General features: G+C 40.6%; 1 protein-coding gene across 1 annotated transcript; it reads right to left on the bottom strand.

Moving 5' to 3' along the window:
• Positions 1–16,775: 16,775 nt before the first annotated feature.
• olig1 (oligodendrocyte transcription factor 1) lies at positions 16,776–17,546 on the bottom strand. Its single transcript, XM_042427283.1, has one exon. The coding sequence runs from the start codon at positions 17,544–17,546 to the stop codon at positions 16,776–16,778; it is 771 nt and encodes a 256-aa protein (XP_042283217.1).
• Positions 17,547–19,203: the final 1,657 nt, after the last annotated feature.

Below are 19,203 nucleotides of genomic sequence, written 5' to 3'. Positions count from 1 at the left end.
CCTAAAAATGTTTCCAGACTGAGACCACCTCTTTTCGTCGGACCAAGGTTCAGCTGTTTGGTCTGGACTGTGGTCCAAGCGAGGTTTCACACCTGTAATTTTGATTCGGATCAAACTGAAAAGTCCGAAAGTCCGGACCAAATGAGGTAGGTGTGAAAGGGCCCTTAGATTATGACCTGTTGCAAAGACTTGCAGGAAAATGCATTGACTGGTTGAAACATGTTTTAAAGGATAAGGCTGGTGATTTTCTATATTTTCTTATTGTCAACAAATCTCATGTGCAGAGCCAAACCAACCATGAACTCATCCCACTTACGTATTGTGTATGTACCCAAAGCCTGATATATCTCATTCCTCTGTGCCGTAGACCTCCATTGTTGTACAAAAACTATGAAAAACGCATCAATGCAGTGTTGTCTGCTGTACAAGGAACGTTTTTCCTGATGTTACAATCTTATTGCTATTTTTACTCTTTGTAAAGAAGCTACAGTAACCAAACTCTTCATGGATGATGGGACGTGTCACCCAGTGCAGCGGTGTAGTTTTGGACAACAATGGAGGTCTACGGCACAGAGGAATACTTTGGATACACACACAATACTTATTAGTAGGATGAGTTCATTGTTGTTTGGATCTGCACATCAGATTTCGTGACTATAGGGAAAATGTAAAAAATCACCAGAATTATTGTAGGTATTCTGTTACTGCTGCACATTTGTTTCAAATATTTAGTTTAGTCTTGTTGACAAAATCTCCACATGATTTACTGACCATGGCATGTTTTTATTTGTTTATTTGTTTGCACCATCAGCCTCTGGCAGCTGATTTGTGGTGCTGTGTGTTCTCGTTGTACCGCTCTGCTCCACCTAGACAGCAATATGATTTCTGTTTCTTGATTTCTTGAGCTTTTGTTGTCATGTGATGTTGAGGCTGTGATTGGCTCAGCTATTTCAGAGCTATGAGAGCAGTGGTGTGTAGGGCTGGCCAGTGGCATAGGCCACATAGGCGGTCGCCTAGGGCAGTGGTCCCCAACAACCGGGCCGCGGACCGGTACCGGTCCGCAGGTCATTTGGTACCAGGCCGCACAGACAGAATAAATAACTTACATTATTTCCGTTTTATTTATTATCTAAGTCTGAACCATGTTTTATTTTGAAAAATGACCAGATTCTCTCCATTACATCCGGTCACGCTAAATGTTGCCATAGCGACTAGAGAGTGTTAGGGGGCGGAGAGGATGTTACTCATGTTATGTTGTTGGCACAATGTTACGAGGACGCTGCTAATAAAGTTGCATACGAGTACACAGTGGATTCAGATTTATTGTAATATTTAGAAAATACCACAGTTTTTATGCCAGTCGTATCATTTTAGTTTGTTGTATTTATCCGCTGCACCTCAAGGGCCAGTCCGTGAAAATATTGTCTGACATTAAACCAGTCGGTGGCGCAAAAAAGGTTGGGGACCTCTGGCCTACGGCACCAAATGAGGGAGGGGGCACCAATTGAGTGGGAAGTGGGTGTTTTTGAAATACGTAGTCTACAAGTTCTTCCTTAATGTTTTTTCTGCGTTTTGCCCCATTAGCCACAGCCACTGAACTTCATCTGCTACCTCAGGCAATGCCACCAAACACTCATGGAATGGCACCTTGACCCCCACTCGCCTTTTTGCCTTTTTGGAGGACTGGGAGGACTTTGTCTGGGCTGGAGGTACCGTTGTGGCAATTGATTTTAGTGCAAATTCATATCTGAAGTTCTTGGACTGGAGTTTGTACTTTTTTGGGGGCTCCGATCTAAATCTTTTAGGGCTTCAATTGAAAATCTCTCCTAGTGCACCAACATAGTAAGAGCTGGCCCTGGTGACGTGACTGATCAAGACTGTTTTTATTCATCACCACACCCTCTGATCGATATTCCACCTGACTCAGCCCTTTTGCACTCTGCACTTTGCACTGCTGTACCAAAAAATCTCTGACCTCACTAGTTCCTACTTAGTTTCCCACCTAATCCTAACTATCAAACCTAGAGTTTTTAATTATCTAACTTAACAACAACAAAGTGTAACCTCAAATTTATTTGAATGAAGCTTGATTCCTACATCACAACACATCCATTACTTCTCAACAGATTTATGTCAAACTAATGCTTTATACACTAGCACCTCACACAGAAAGACACATCATCGGAGCTCAGAGAAAAATGTATAAGTGAAAAAATGTCCATTATTTCCCAGAACCTGCGATATCAAGCTACAGTCTTCTGTATGTGTGTTTGCACAGAGGAGGAACAGACATGTTGAAAGTGACACCTCATTCTAAAAGTGTACAGATGGGATCCAACACAAAAGAACTTTGAACCAATTATCATAATCTCTCTCTCTCTCCCTGCGTTTCCCCTCATGATTAAACATGGGAGAGTTAAATCAGACGATTAGCATGCTGTCAGGGAGAAGTCTAACTGCTGTTGTGTTTCACAGTGTGAGAGACAAAGCGCTGGCCTGCACACCGACAAGCCTCCCCGGCCAGCTACAGTAAACTGGTAAACACACGTCTGTTTGGCTCAGCAGGGGATGACAAACACCCGCCGAGGAGGCAAAGATGAGAGGGCGGGAGGAACTGAGGAGAGAGCCCATTTTGACTCTTTGGCTTCTGTGTCTCTTGGCGCCTAATGTCCAGAAATCTGGGGCCAAACAAGTTGTTCTGAAAGGTCCCGGCACAACTGCCAAACGTAGAATGGATGGAGACAGAAGGAAGAGAGAGGAGGGGGGTAAAGGGCAGTTTATTTTAGAGAGGGGGACTGGGCAGTCGACTCACCTTCAGTTTGTTTTTTTAATCTTTAAGGTTGGAGGAGGGAGTAGAGGGACACAAGAGAAAACCCTGATGAAATTCAATCTCAGAAAGAAAGAGCAAAGTCAGCCCCAGTTCTACACCAATAGATGTTATGTGGATTAAATAATTTGTGTTTCAGCAGGTAACATTCAGAAAGACACAAGTTAAGCAATATGCAGCACTGTCTTAATATATGAAAATAACAGACAAGCAGGGGCATAGAACTGAATTTCCTCCATTGTGTTTATTTTCTAGATCATGTTCTTGTGTGCTTAGAATAAAGCACTCAGTTTAACATACATATTTCCAATGGCCTTGATATAAGGATGCTTATCATGCAATTCTGATGAAGGCTTGGTGTTCAAGAGTTTTTGAGGAAGAAACTGATAACTAATATCAGTGTCTACCCTCTTAAGAAGTCCTTGTCTTGGGGAAGGAACTTTCTGATGTGAGTTTACTGTACTGGGCATCACTGATTGGTCAAACACAAACCTTAAGGCCGTTAGAACTTGGTTGCCAGTTGTATCAATGTTAGAATCAGGACATTTCTTGTGCTGTTTATTGACATTCAAAACAAAACCATGTATTGTACATTCTGGCTAATCAAAAGGCAGCTGTGTTGGTGGGGGCGTGTTGTTTAAGATATTTAAAGAGATATTCTAACAGTGTAACTAGGATGATTTTTCTAAACAAAACTAGGTCACCTGTGTAGTAGAAAAATGGGTGATGCTGCAAAGCCCCTCTGGCTGCAGTTTCTGTCTTTCAGCTGCAGCTGTAATGTAGCTTTGGTGGTCGATTCTACAGCACAATATTCAGCCTTGAAACAGTAGCACCACATCTCTGATTCCAACATCACATCATGAAACCAGTTTTCTTCCAAATATATTGATATTTTAGTGCCTGCTTTCCCCTAATGCTAGTGATAAAACAATATGACAGAAGGATTGTTTTGGTCCCTGAGTGACAGGCACCGCTACAAAAAATGAGGAAAAGGCACATCTCTTTTGCAGCTGGATGAAGAGGGATATTTTAATACAGTGAAGATAGAGGAAAGTTTAATGTCATTCATTTGTAGGTACATCCCAAACGAGAACCATAGGAATCAACTGGGAAAACTGGTGAAGTTGCCCTTTAAGGTAAAGATTAATGTGTTTGAAGGCTTGTCAGACACTAAAACGCTATACCATGGTTTGTAATACTCACAGACAGGATTTTACAATTTACAAGCTGCAGTGGTAACAAGTTAACATGGCAGCAACTGTTTTATCTTTTGTGGAAATGATTTGGGTTCATGTCACAAAGTAATGCACCAGGAATGAATGTTTCATGTATGTGACTGGCCAATGATGTGATGATGTCACCTCTGCATCGGCACCCCCACTGTGTCAAAGGTCATTTTTTTCAAGCATGGCTCAAGTCAGTCTGAATGCAGCCTATGAGCGAGCAAAACTGAAAATATTTATTATATTTGCTAATTGTTTCAATGCCATTATGTACAAAAATGAAAACATTGTCATTATTTTGCAGACAGGCAGCTCGCCTTTCAGCCATCATCGTTTTCCCTTTCAACCTCTGCACGATTCCTTTCCAACACTCATTTAAATATCAGAGTTGCAGTAACAGTAATGTGATGACTGTGTTATTATAAAAAAAGGGCATTTCTCTCTTTAACTGGTTCCTTCAGATTTGGGAGAAAAGAGACTTTTAGTCACTAGTTTAGTTCCTGGTACTATACAGTTGAAAAGGGCCCAAAGCGTCTCTGCATTGCCGTATACCAACATACATAAATGTTATTTTAATGCCCTCACTCAGTGACATTTGGAGGTCATTGGTGTGAGCTGATGTCTGTCCACTGAAAGACATCTCACTGGAGCTCTCATCGAAGCTGATCGGCCTGGCTGCGAGCCTGCTGCGGCACGCTTTGCCGTGCCGTGTAACCATGCCGACAGGATTGGGCCGGGGTCCAGGAAGACAGTCGGCTCTGGAAGCTGTCAGCAGCAGCTCCGTTTGACAGCATGCAAATGTATGCAAATGAAGAGGTCCAGCCATGACACCTGCACACAGGAGGAATGGACCGTGCCCTTCCCAACAGAGGACTCAGGATGGTGGGTATACTGTCCAACACACACACGCCCCATGATCCTTCATTACCCCTGAGTTTCTGCTTTTACACAGAGCCTTTTACTTTTCCACATATTCAGGATAACAGATTTTCACAGTTTAAAGGGTATAAACCTCATAATCTGTTTAACAGATGGAAATGTACCATCAAAAGCCTCATGCGTCTGTTTTCTGAATGTCTATATTCTTTCTGTGAATACACATGATGTTTAGTAGTTTGCAAAAAATCCAGAAACATAGTATGTGCTGCAAGTGTTTCTGTCCTCTCTATAAATATGATTTGTATTAAAACAACTTGTGTTTACGGTAAGTAGAAAAGTAGGGAATGCAATGTTGTCATACCACTGCAAAAAAGTGGTACTAGAGGTTTGGTGAATTTAAATTTAATTGATTTTGTTCCAAAATGTTGCTGTTATAGATGCAGCTGTGACTGAATCCTGAGGGAGAAGTTTGGAGCAGGACAGTGGATACCTGGTTTATGTCCACTACTCACAATCAACCATCAGAACTTTTAACCGTGAAGACAATATTTACCGAACTGGTGTGTGTTCGTTCCACCGATCAGGTCCGTTAAACTTTTAAATTTGAACATATTAGCTGATGTTTAGGCTGAGGGTTAAGATTTGGACAAGAAGAAACTGGAAACATCAGGGGTGTGTCAAAGTCAGTATTTGTCCTGTGAAGACCATGAATGTCTGAACCAAATTAAAGGACAATCCATTCGGTAGTTGAAATATTTCAGTCTGGACCAATGTGTTGAACCAACTGACAGGCCGACTGAATGAATGAATTTGTGTTAGATTTTGTGCTAATGCGAGTAAGCGATCCCTCAGCTGTGGCTCAGCCACAAGTCTGTATCATTGCAGCTAATGTAGCAGAGGCTAGTTAAACTAGTTTTCTACACTGTATCATGACATGCCGTGGCTGAATGAAATCATCAGTAATGCAGTTCTGATTTGGCTCAGAATCCAAAGATGCTGTTGTGAAGTGTAAGCTGTGCTCACATTGCATTGTGTTTGACTGAAAACAGTATAAATTAGAAGTACACTTCTTCTATAATGGATTTCTGCTCACATGACTGTTGAGTATCACGGCAGAAAAAGCACTGTTTATCAGTGCTGAAGTGCATCCAGGTGAATTTTTCCTTCATTACTGACCTCCAAAGCAGCACAGCCAACACACGTTCTCCACCTTTTAACTTACGGTGGAGCTTTTTCCAGGCTTCAAAGTAAAGTCATTTAGATTTATTGTTCAGTGGGTCAAAATCATGTACCTGTGTGATAAAAATGCACGACGCTGCTTGGCCTCTCCTCGTTCCTCTGAAGTGTTTTGACTCCTACGTTGACCCTGCCGGCTGGTTTTGGCATTCCAGCAGGCTGGAAGAGAGGAGGAGTGAGCTGTGGGCCCCAGCAACCACACATACACACACATACACACACACACACACACACACACTGTCCTTGGGTTGAGGTGTCCAGGGTTTCTGCTGGTCAGCAGAATGAGAACGGCTGTGTGATGGCACGAGTGTGTGTGTGTGTGTGTGTGTGTGTGTGTGTGTGTGTGTGTGTGTTGGTGGTGGGGGGGTGGGGGTAACTGTCAGAACAGGCCTGAGTGTGCGTGTGTGTGTGTGCGTGTGTGTGTGTGTGTGTGTGTGTGTGTGATTTAAAAGTAAGGTGAGGTGGGGCAGCCTCAGGGAGGGAGCTGAAGTCTAGTGGCTCTGGTCCAGACCTTGTACCATGTAAAATGACTACACACCCAACCCTTCAAAAACGGGCAAAGATATAACACACACACACGTACACACACACACACACACACACACACACACACACACACACAAACAAAGACTCCCCTTTGCCCTTGGCTGTCTGTGTTGGTGTGTGTGTGAGCAGATGGACAGGTTCATGGACCCGGGGGAAGAGAAGAAGTGTGTGTTTCTTTTACAGTAACAAAACAACAGACACAACAAGAACTGTTAAATAATAAGAGAAAACTTTATGTTGGTATGTACCGACGCGCTGCATTGCTACTTTCAGTTTCAGTGACTTACTTGCAGTCTCAGCAGGAAGTTCAATATAATAATAAATTAAAGTAGCCTATGTTAACACCCTCACACCTACCTGCATAAAGTCAATAACCTTGAAGACATTCATTTAATAGTGAAACTAATTCAGTAAGTAAACCACCAACTTGTACAAAATATCAACATTTCTTGTTGATATTTTGTTCACATCACGTTAGAAACAGAGTTTGACTTTGTGTCATAATGAAGCTTCATTTTTCAGTAATTCTGAACAGAGAGACGAGTGCGTCAGGCTCCACATTAAAAGGAGTTTTAGGCAGCAACATTATAAAATATACATATACATAAATATAGTTTATCAATATAGTAAATAGTATAGTTTCTTTCTCTATATTGTTACAGTTTGATAAAAGAGAAGTTCTGTTTTCTCTTCCTGGATAATCCAAATAAATTACAAACATTAAGTTATATATTATTTGTTTATTTATAATATATAAGCCATTTTTTTTTCAAAAGCAAAACATGCAAAGCAAAATTTTTCAAAGGGCTGTTTTTAAAAAAAGTGATTCTGCACAAAACTGCGACATATAATCGACTGATTCATAATATTTAAAATGTAAAAAATAGTAAAACATGATCTATCGAGAGTTACAACACTTTGCAGTGTGATTCAGCATTTATCCATTCTTTCTTCAGAGCTATTGCATGTGGAATAAATAACTAGTAAAATATGTAACTGAGAAAACTTTTTTTCTCAGTTACATAATTCTAGAGTTTCTGTTCTCTGAGTATTCAGCAGATTGGCAAAGAAAAACGTTTTGAAGTCGTTTTTTGTCATTGTGTTCTTCTGTTAATTCAGGCTCAGGCCTAAATGAACCAGGCTGAGTGAGGCTTACACCGATATATCAGGCTGGTGCAGTACCACTGTTAATACTAACTAGGGATGTGCAGAGATCTCAGTATTTGTATTTGTATCTGTATTTGTTGAGGCAGCAAAATTATTTGTATCTGTAATCGAATAAAAGTGGAAAGAGGCTTAAAAATCCTGTTTTTGTTTTTATGACACTTTTAATTTTAGAAAATTAAAGTGTTACAATAAGTGTTCCTGAATAAACTACCTTATGAAGGAGGTCCCCACACTGGGTCTTGAACTGGAGTCTCCCAGATCATAGAAGACTGTGCTGATTACTAAACTAAAACTTTACTCATTGCTTCATTGCAGACAGACATCTACCTATTTATACACCCGTAACACAGAGACAGCACACCGTGTAACGTGTAGGGAGGAACTTCAAAGGCAATTATTGCTTTGCACTTTTCATTTATTGCCTACTTTTTACAACCTAACATTGTGGAAAGGAGAAGGGGAACAACAGGTTATGGAGAGTCCATTGGGAGCACTTTGCTTGCGTCAGTAGCTGAGCTTTATCTCTGGGGAACACTCCCAACAAATATTTTTTTAAATATTTGTATGAAACAAATATTTGTATAAAACCCACTATTTGTGCTTTGCCGAATAATGTATTTGTATTCGGGCACACCCCTAATACTAACTATCCAGTTCTTCTTCTAGTTCCTCTTATTCTCTGTAAATTGACTCTTGTAGTGTACTGAAATGGAGAGATGCAAACCTGGAAACACAGAAAAAATATAGTTAAGCAAATACAAGGTTTTCATTTATTCACAAGTAGTTGAATCAAGATTGTGTTACAAGCCATACAAAATAAATGATCATTTATTCATGAAAAGCTCCAGCTACTACTTAACTAGCACTTCAAGTTTTAGCACCAAGCTTGTTGCAGGATCACTTGACTAACATGCTCATCGCCATGAAAAGGTGAAATGAGAATCCTCCTCTGCATTTCTCTCACTTGGCTCTGCCCTGATGATTGATGACTCCACACACAGCCAGTGTTTGCCTTCTTCAGACCACTCTACCCTCTCGTATGGAGAAGATATTTATGGGTTTGCTGAGCACTTAAAACTGAGGAGACTCTCATGTCACTCCAAGTCAAAACATCAATTATGGATACAGACGTATTATATTTAAAATATTTCTAATAAATGAGCATCATTTATACAGCATGTTTGTAGTGCATTGGCATTGTGTGATTCATTTGCTTATGTGTGCTGAGACGATTTGTTGGTTGTGGTTACAAATGCAATAAATGATACATTTTCATTTGTACATACGTTTGAAAAGGCAACTTAGCATTTGCATAAACATAGTTTTTATGAGCCTCTGCAAAATTTGGAAGACTGAAACAGAAATAGATTTTCTTGGACATGGTCAGAATGTAGTAAAAATATCCAAAGACTTTCTTGATATTTCATAAATTTCCTTCTAGCTCCCCCCTGCTACTAATCTGGGCCATGTGCACTCATGCAGCAGTAACGGTGAAAAACTAACCCGTCTCTGGGAGCACAATGGCGTTGCCCCCCCTGCCCCTCAGACTCCCCACATAGACGGTGCTGTCTGACAAGCCCGCCTGCCAAACAACTCAATTAAGCAGAAAAGGAGGCAAGAAAGAGGAGCCCAAACAGAGGAGTGAGAGAAAGGAAGGGAAGAAAGAAGACAGGAAAACAGAGGAGGCTGAGGGCTGGTGGCTGTCAGGCCTCGTCGACACCCAGCCGCCGTTTGGCGAGAAGCGACAGAAACACAAAAAGGAGAGAAAAAAAAACTGATCTGTGATGTGTTAACTGGAATTCCTGCTTCCAAGGCCACCGAGGGTTCAGAGGGCAAACTGAGGGCCAGGGGTTCATTACCACAGCGACACACATGCACACACACACATTTAAAGGACTATACCAATGTTTTTGCATGTTTTAGCCTATTTTCCAACTGCATGTGTGACTTTTCATAACTGCTGCCCATCTTACAAAGACTCCTATAGTGGTTTTAGTGATTTTTGAATGTTCTTTCCTACTTTCCAGTGTCCTCTATGCTCCATTCATTGTAGAACAGTATTAAAATTGACTTGTAGAGTGTGGAAATGAACTAAAAATACACAAAACAAAAAGTATAATTTTCTTTTTGTTTTTAATTGTTGCTTCTTTCTTTGTGCTTTAAAACAGTGTCCAGTGGCACAGAAGTAATCCGTTGGTTGGCAGTTGTGTATCCTACTGCCCACTGGTCAAAACCAAGAGAGCAGTGTGTGGGATCATATCATATACATTTCAATCCAGAGAAAGATGGAGTTCATTCTGGTTTGTGTGTGTGGTCTTGGAGCTGAAAACAAACCTTAATTATCTTCATAAAGGTGCAATAAAAATAACGGATCGTCTTTGTAGGAAAGTTTACGCATCAGGTACACTGTGCAGTATATGTGTGAGGCATGTGGTGATATGATTCAGAAATCATCACCACTGGGCTGAGTTTCAATTATCATGAATAAAATCTGATTTGGATGCAACATGCTGTTGTTGCAAGCTTACACCCGCCAAACTGCATTTACACATAACGAGATACACTTTCACAAATACGTCAACGCAATAGTGCTATGTACTACATTGTTTTCATGTTGAGCCACCATTTAAAATGGACACTGCGATCCCCCAACACCTAAAAACTGACTGGGGACACAATTTGGTGTCTGAAACTGACTCAAGTGAAGATTTTAATCTGATTTGACAGTCATATGCCCTTCTGATAGTTCCCTGTTTTTTCTGTGGATGTCTGATCTTATATTTTGTATTAGAATATGAAGGTGCAGTGGACTGATGGAGCTGTCTATAACTAAAAAGTTCTCCTGCCTTTTGCACATTGAATCATGGGAACGGCTCCGGTTTCCTGAAGAAGGTAAGTGAATAATCATAACATAATGACCCCAGTGGCAATGCACTGCAGAGGTTTCATATCCGACTGTACCAACATATGTATTATTACACAGCAATAATGTATAAAAACAAGAGCAATCACATGATGCTTTTGGTGATTTAAAGCAGACGAAGGAAGCTGAATGGAGCCCTCGGTGGTTTTCTGTGTTCATGTTTTACAAATACTTTTAGGTATAAAAGAGGGTATTTAAGAGTGCTGTAACAAATTCATAAAACAGATTACAACAAGTCAAACATTTGGGGGTTGCTATAAAAAAGCTTGGGATTTGGAATTGTTAAAACATTAGAACTTCCTGTTACCCCACTCAGATTTCACACAGATTTCTTTTTTTTTTTTTTACATAAATTCTAGTTTCTCTAAATAAACACATTCAGTAGTGATGGTGGCAGGGATCATCATACTTTCTGCTGTTTATTGATTATTTCACTGTTACTATCAGCAATATTAACACAGTAAATAATTCAACTGTCCAATCTTTTCATCTTATAATCAGCTTCGAATTACCTCTAAACCAAATCATTTGCAAAACTTTAGAGATGATTTCAGATTTTTGTAAAGACAATACGTCTCCTGTGACCACACACCATCTCAGTGCGTCTTTTAGCCGGTGGATTGGGGTAATGAGGTGACGGTTGATGGTGGCCTGTAAAGTTGTAATGAGGGCCATGGTGTGAATAGGACAGAGGGCTGGAATGGGTGGGAGAGAACACGATGCTTAATGAGCGGGCCGGCGGGCTCAGCAGTAACCCTGTTGTATTGGTTCGGTCTGAGAAAGAAGGGGTGACAGAGGGGATCGGGAATTTCAGGGTGGGACAGCACAGGAGGGCCTGATGTTATTTAGGGAGGGAATGAATAAAAGCTGGGTTAGAAAGTAAATGGGGGTCCTGACCAGCCCCTGTGCTCTGCTCATTGTGGAGATGAAATTTATGGCTCAAGACTTCCTAAGCCAAGGACTCCCCACGTTGACTGGTTAAGTGCTATGAAACAGTACAACAAAGGCTGGAGGCAAACAACACTCTGAGATGAGAGGCTGCAGGAGAGGGACAGTGGAAGACAATGTGCAGGATAGCAGAGCTATATGTTGGAGTTTGAAGTGACTATTTGGGTGCACACCAAATCCCACTGAAATCCAGATGGATACATGAGAATATAATGGTGCTTTTCAAAATACTCAAATGTGCTGCAACTTTTGCCCTTTGGCAAATTGGATGCTAGCAAATATTTGCAAGTCTGAGAACCAAATTTTGTGAAAGCAGCTGAGTATTAGAACAAAGCCCCGCCCCCACTGACTCTGTACAGTTGCTGATTTACTGAATGGTAAAAATGTTTTATCTTCTGACATGTATGTGTAAGGACTTGACAGAAAATACTTGTGAAACATGGTTTGACTTTGTTTCAGTCTTTGTTATATAAGCAAAAAAAGTACATAATGAAGTGTCCTGATAAACCAAAATAATCGAGCAAAGAATGCAACAACATGTAGCAGAGTGTTGTGTTCTTTGTTGAGTCAGTTTCTTTTCTCAGGACATCTCCGAGTGTTTTATTGCGCTTATACAATGGCCACCAATCCTATCACCAGACAAGCATGCTGATATTAGATGATTCTGCAAAACTCTGCTCTGTTTTGTTTTCTCTCTACAGTACAATACAAAAGGGTATGATTCAGGGTAGTCAACTATAACACTTGGATAACATTGGGGACAGATAGTGGTTACGGTTAATAAAAAGGTGAACATGACTATCCAATACAGACAATGATTCCTGGGATACTGGGCTGTGGCCACTTACCGCAGGCAAACATGTGGAGTAGAGAAAAGAGCTATGAATGCCCTAAAACACAATGTACAGCTCAGTCACAGCTGACAGGCAAGTTTTGGAACCTTAATGATTCTATTCGCCAACTTGGATGCCAATGTATGGTGGCTCAAAAGAGTCATAATCCTGTCTTATATCTTTTTTCTTCATAGCTGCAGCAAGGGGAAGGTTTAAGCTGGAAAAATAAAAAAGAAGAAACACAGAATTTACTGATAAATCAATATATAACATATATAAAACACAGAGATGTCCCATTGGAGATAAAAGATAAAATTAAAGGAAATAACAGGGACATGTCCAACTGTTTATGTTATTTAAGTGATGTTCATTTATCATTATGTTTTCCATTTTCTGATCTCCAAGTAATTAAATTTAAGCTTCTTATTATTTATTGGTATCATTTTTATTTTTTTGCTCTGTCAGTTGTGTCCTTCTACACCCCTGTCACATGTGTACAGCTGTGTGAGGATTACTTTTCCACAGTCTCAATGATTTACCTGGTTAAATAAAATTTTAAAAAAAGATGGAGAACAGTTGTTCTGAAAACAGCGACACAGGTTTTAGACCTACTATTGCTTTAACGAGAGTAAGAAGTGATAAATCTGCTGATCCAACCAAAGTGTCCACATTCTGGTCGTTGTCCAAAATGAATGTGTGTGTGTTCGTGCGTGTGTGTGTATGTGTGTGTGTGTGTGTGTGTGTGTGTGTGTGTGTGTGTGTGTGTGTGTGTGTGTGCATTGTCTTACAAGCTCTCCTCGCCCCATTGAACAACAGTGATGAAATGGAGATGAGTTAAAGTGCTAACACAAAGACTGACCAGACCCCTGCGTCGCTGCAACAATGACACCACCAAACACGAGAAAGTGAGAGCCTCTTGGAGAAACAGAGAGAAAGACCAGAGAATGAGAGGGGGGAGAAATTAAGGAGCCCGACTTGAAAAAAAGAAGAGAGAGAGTGAGAGAGAGAGAAAAGGCTGAACCGTCCTGAGAGCAGGAGGAAGTGGATGGTGGGCAAAGGTAGCAGAATAGAGAGCAACCCAGAGAAAATAGCAAGGTAGCTAATCCCTCCAGAGACATAAAGCAGCTATATGTAAATGAAAGCCGTGAAGTTTGGCCATCTTACTTTGATCTATGAATCAGGCTCTCCCTCCCTCCCCCTCCTCTCCTCCTTCACTCTCGCCCTCTTCTCCTCCTTCCTTTTTCCTTGTAAGAAAATCAAGCCTTATTTAGCTTAATCTCACTTAATGGCATCCAGCTCCTCTTTTGTCCTCCCTGATGCTAACAGATTCCCTTCCATTCACTCACGACTATTCACATATCTACCCTCCATAATCCTCTTATTACGGGGTAGCAATTATTTTGAGTATTTTATCAGCATTATGATTATGATTATTTTCATTATTATTATTCATGCAGGCCATGCTAAGGGCCAGGTTGTGGCTGAGAATATCCTCCCTCCTACCAGTGCCTCTTATTCTCGCTCAGAATGAAGCTGCCTGCTTTATTCCAGAGGGGCGGCGAGTTTGCAGGAGTGAACCCCATTCAGGGAGACACATTTTCTGGGCGTTTGAACATATTGTGGAGTGAGTGTAATGAGTAGCAGCCAAATCACCCGTCCCGGCTCCTTAACAGAGAGAAACATCAAGAATTTGAGAATGGAGGAGAAAGAGGGGGCTAATAATCAAAAGGCCTCCTTTCCGTAGAGCAGTAATTACACGGGTGGGTTTTGATCTTTTGCTTGTTGGAGAGATGAATGGGGGGAAGAGATGAGGACTGTTTCACTATTTTTGGGGTGGCATGGAGGGTGGAAGAAGCTTTTCAGCTCAGCATCTCGTAAGCGTCTGAAGTATATCAGAAATTATTGCGGTGAACACGGAGTGACACAAGAAGTTTGCCTCTATTCTTTTTCTGTGGGATGGGGGTGAATCACCTCTCAAAGTATTGTGGGATAGCAGGCGAAGTGGGTCTGATCAGCGACATGAGAGAAAGGACGAGTTGAAAGTAGAAACCTTTTTGCTTTATACAAACGAGGGAGAAATTTGCCTGAGGTGATTCGCTAAAAAACGGACAAAAACGGTGTTGCAGAGGTGAAACAGGAGGGTTAAATGTCTGTGGAGGAGAAGAACATTGTTGTAACTTCTAAGAATTCTCTTTTTCATGTCCCTCCCCTCCAAGATTACACACAGAAACAAATAAGTGCTGCTTGACACAAAGTCAACTCAAAACTTTAGGGGAAAGTGGTCTGTTGCTTATTTACACATAGGTGCTAAGGAGAAAGCTACCTGCTCCACTTGTGAGCATTGACTCAACTGTAGTGAGAAAGGTGGAAAGACGTTGCACACACATCTAGAGCTGCAAGGATTAGTCGATTAATCGATTAGTTGATCAACAGAAAATCAATCAGCAAATATTTTCATAATTGAATAATTGTTTTAATCCTTTTTAAAGCAAAAGTGGCAAAAATGTGGTTTCAGCTTCTCAAATGTGATGATTTAATGCTTTTCATTATCATATATGATTGTAAATTCTTTGGATTTTGGACTGTTGGTTGGAAAAAACAAAACATTTGAAGATGTAACGCTTGACTCTGGGAAATTCTCATTTGTCATTTTGCATGCAAAACTATTAATCAATAATAAACTTTATCATTATTCGCAGCTCTACACCTGCATGAATTCACACTGTGATACACTTTCACTGTATCCAAATTCCAGACTGTAAACAGCACTTGCTTACTGTTTTCTATGTCAGTATACATGAAATGAATGTAGCCTATCTTTTTTTTTAAAAATCAAGCAATTAAACGAGTACACATAGTTTTGTCATCTAATCAGACATTACATTTTAATCTTTATTTAAAAGTATTGCTGAGAACAATTCTCTCTTTTTAAGAACACACAATTACACACATTCACACTTGGCTGCCCGGTCCAACTGCAGGCTGATCTGATGCAATTGAGCTCACTAGGAGTGCCTTCCTCACTTTTCCCACCCAGATTTGTCCGGGAGTTGAACCTGAGGCCACTTATCTAACCTTCAGACCATCCCTGCCCCCTATACTCAATACCTGCTCAGAAATAATGTGTAGCATGGAATTGGGTCAATTATTTTTTTGTTTTTCACATAATTCATCTACATCCATCTGACTGACACACACTTGTATGCTCTTTCTTTCTCATTCCCACACACACAAACACATAGTAAAATACATTCATTTGAACATTCAAACAAGGGCATAGCTAAAAATGTTGGGCTTCCTGAGAAAATATTGCTATGGGCCAAAGTATTTTTCCTTAATATTAAACACTTACATTTAAAGTTATGAAAAAAAACGTTCTTTGTTATTATTCAGTAAGAGTTTAACACTCAAAAACTGCTTCGTCAGGGCTGTATGGTTTGGTAATATCAGCAGGTAATAAAGAACTGTCATCAGATTCAGATACTTATATTGCTCAATTCTGATTGGACATATGTGACATCACCTTTTTTCAGCTGAGCTCTCTCTACCTCAAACCAATGAGCACAGACAAAAACACAAATACAGAAATCTCTCATGGGAAATAAACAAAAACTGTTCCAACTCTTGGGATAGTTTTCCAACAGAAAATTATGTGTATATGTGGGACCTTAAACTCATATTAAGAGGTTGATTTAGCGAGTAGGTTTTCAAAGTCTTTAAATGGTACAATTTTTATTCCATAAGAGCCCTTTATTTGGTTCCTCTCCAGTTGTGGGCTCCTAAAATTGTCACCATTTTTTACTTAACAGGCTACAACACTGCAGTCAAACGCACCATGCATACTGTCATTACAGTTCACACTTCATATGCAAAGACACTTTCAACAAGAATGATCAAAGCAGTTACTTGTTTCTCTGTCTCCAATGTAAAGATGTAACAGAATGCAGTTTAACTCTGAAACAAAAGGGGATTATTAGATTTACGTCATTAAGAAATTGTCTTATAAAATACAGAATAGATCCATAAAGTTTAAAAACATTTAAAGATAATTGTGAGTAATACCAGTTATACCAAGTTATATAAACACATTAAAAATGTTAGAAAAATAACAATTCATATGAAAAATGTTGCATACATGTAATAGTCATCAAATCCATTCTTCAGAAATCCACTTCAACTTCAACTTCAAGGTGTCACTTTGGGAATCTGGGAGCTGGAGTGGAGTGACTGAATCTGGGCAGTCTGCAGACTCCACAGGGGCACAGGGGCCCTCCTGAGGGCCCTGCTGAGCTCCACTGAACAGGGGCCAGTGAGGCCTCCATGGGGCCCGGAGACAGCAGTGGACATTTACCAGCTGGTGATGATGAAGTGGAGGAAGAAGATGAAGAGGCTGCTGAGGTGAGGAGGGATTCCTGGGTCAGGAGGAGCTGACCGGGGCCAGAGATGAGGGGCCACCCTCCTGTGAGCAGCAGCCGGGGGACTGGCCCTGTGTTCACCCCCATGCCGACGCTCACCTCCCCCAGCAGCCGCCTCATCTCCTGCAGAGACGAGCCCAGGAGCAGGATGTAGTTCCTGGCCAGGACCAGGGTAGAGATTTTGGAGAGCCTGCGGCCCGGAGGAGCACCTGGCTGGTGGGACTGCAGGGAGGAAGTGGACGAAGGTGAGGAGGCATAAGGCACCATGACCTCCCGCAGGGCGTCCATGGCGATGTTCAGGTCCTGCATCCGCTTCCTCTCCCGGCTGTTGATCTTCCTCCTGAGTTCCTGCTGCTCCTCAGGGCTCAGCTCCCTCTGAGGTTTGGTTGATCTTTGGCTGCCCTGGAGGCCAAGCATGGGAGCAGGATTTAGCCGGGAGCTGAGGTTGAAGCCCGGGGGGCAGTGGGGTAAGTCCTGGACAGACCCGGGGCCACAGAGAGGTAAAGGCTGCTCCTGAGCCCTGATCACGGGGTTTGACAGCACATTCATAGTCTTCTCAGAGGTGCACTGGTCTTCAGGGTTGAGGTTCACTAAAATGCTTAAATTTCTTCAGCACAAGTTCAGTTAACTTAAATAAAAAATAGGTCTGTAAGGTCTGTAAAAACAAAAATATTTCACTTCTGCTCATTAAAAAATCCACAAATAGTAAAACAATTAAAATGTCATTTCCTCCACCTGATGATCTTCCTTTTGCTGGCCAAAAACAGCTTCCATCCAGCACAATGACGAGTGTTTTTAATTTTGGTTTCTTTTGGTGGCTGGCTGCACAAGTGAGTGAGTGAGAGGTTCCTAGAGTGGCAGCTCAGTTTTAGTTCATTTCCACAGCTGCGTGTGGTGGGAATGACAGCTCACACGTTAGAAAAGTGAGCTAAATGCTCCTCTCACAGACCCCCACCTCAGCTCAACTCCTCCCCAAGACTTGATATGCTCTTTAGAAACACACTAATGCATGGTTGACTTTTTGAAATTTAAAAGAAAAAGTTCTACTGAGAAATAAATGGTAGATGGTGAGTATATTAACAGAATCCCATTGTGAAATTCAACAATTTAAGGAAAGATTACAGGACAAAAAGTGAGATGGTTTTGACAGTAAATTCTGTATTTAAACAGGTAGTTTCAACCTGTGCACAAGAATATGTAGAAAGCATGAAAGCACAAGCACATTTCAAACACACAATTAACATATCTAATTGACACTGTCCATCCATTTTCTTCAGGCTGTACTGGAACCTTTGTTCTTGATGTTGCTGCTACCTTGGTCAGGGAACTATTTATAACTTAATTTCCTGGTTAAATAAAATTTTACATAAAATATTTACAGGAATGACAATATATATATATTTTATAGACAAACAAGCAGAATTCAAACAGAAGACCTGAGCAAAATGTTTACATTTACTGAGTTTTTGACATGATTAAGTAGCAAATGTAAAAATGCAGTTTTCAAAATAGAGGAGAAATTACATTAAAATACATTTTCTTGATTGTACAGGACAAAAGTACTTAATAGATGCGATGAGGATTGACAGACAAGTCAGATTCTCAGTATGTGGGTTTCTACACAACAGGCAGGTGAGTAAGGATAAAAATATATCAATAAATATTATCATAGCGCTGACAAATGTCTGTACAAGAAATTTTGTACAGAATGAAGCATAGTGACTTTGGTGATCCCCTGACTTTTCATTCAGATGGTCAAACTTTATATTTGTCTAAACTTTGGATTATGATCAAGTATCCACTAAACTAATACATTCCTATCTTCAGTTGTGCTTTGTGTTTTGTGCTAATTAGCAAATGTTGCAATGCTTACATGCTAAAACATTATAGCAACTAAACATCAGCATGTTAGCATTTTGGTCAAAACACTGCTGTACAGAAGTACAACTTCACAAAGCCACTAGCATGGCTGTAGATGCTTGTTAGCACCTGACCACATTTGAAGAATCTTGTTTTTGTATGTGATACAACATTATGAGCTTAATGGAATGTACCACTACAGCCATTTAACAACTTGGAAGCCATTAAAACCATCAGTACTTTGTTATCTGACAGAGAGCAGGTATTAGCAGTATTAGCGTGGGTATTAATCGTGTCAGACAACAGTTCTGGCAAACAGTGAATGGATACATCACTGTGTGTGGGG

Source organism: Thunnus maccoyii, chromosome 11 (assembly GCF_910596095.1).
Source record: "Thunnus maccoyii chromosome 11, fThuMac1.1, whole genome shotgun sequence".
In the NCBI taxonomy this organism is placed as follows: Eukaryota; Metazoa; Chordata; class Actinopteri; order Scombriformes; family Scombridae; genus Thunnus; species Thunnus maccoyii.
This window is presented reverse-complemented; position numbering and strand designations above follow the sequence as displayed.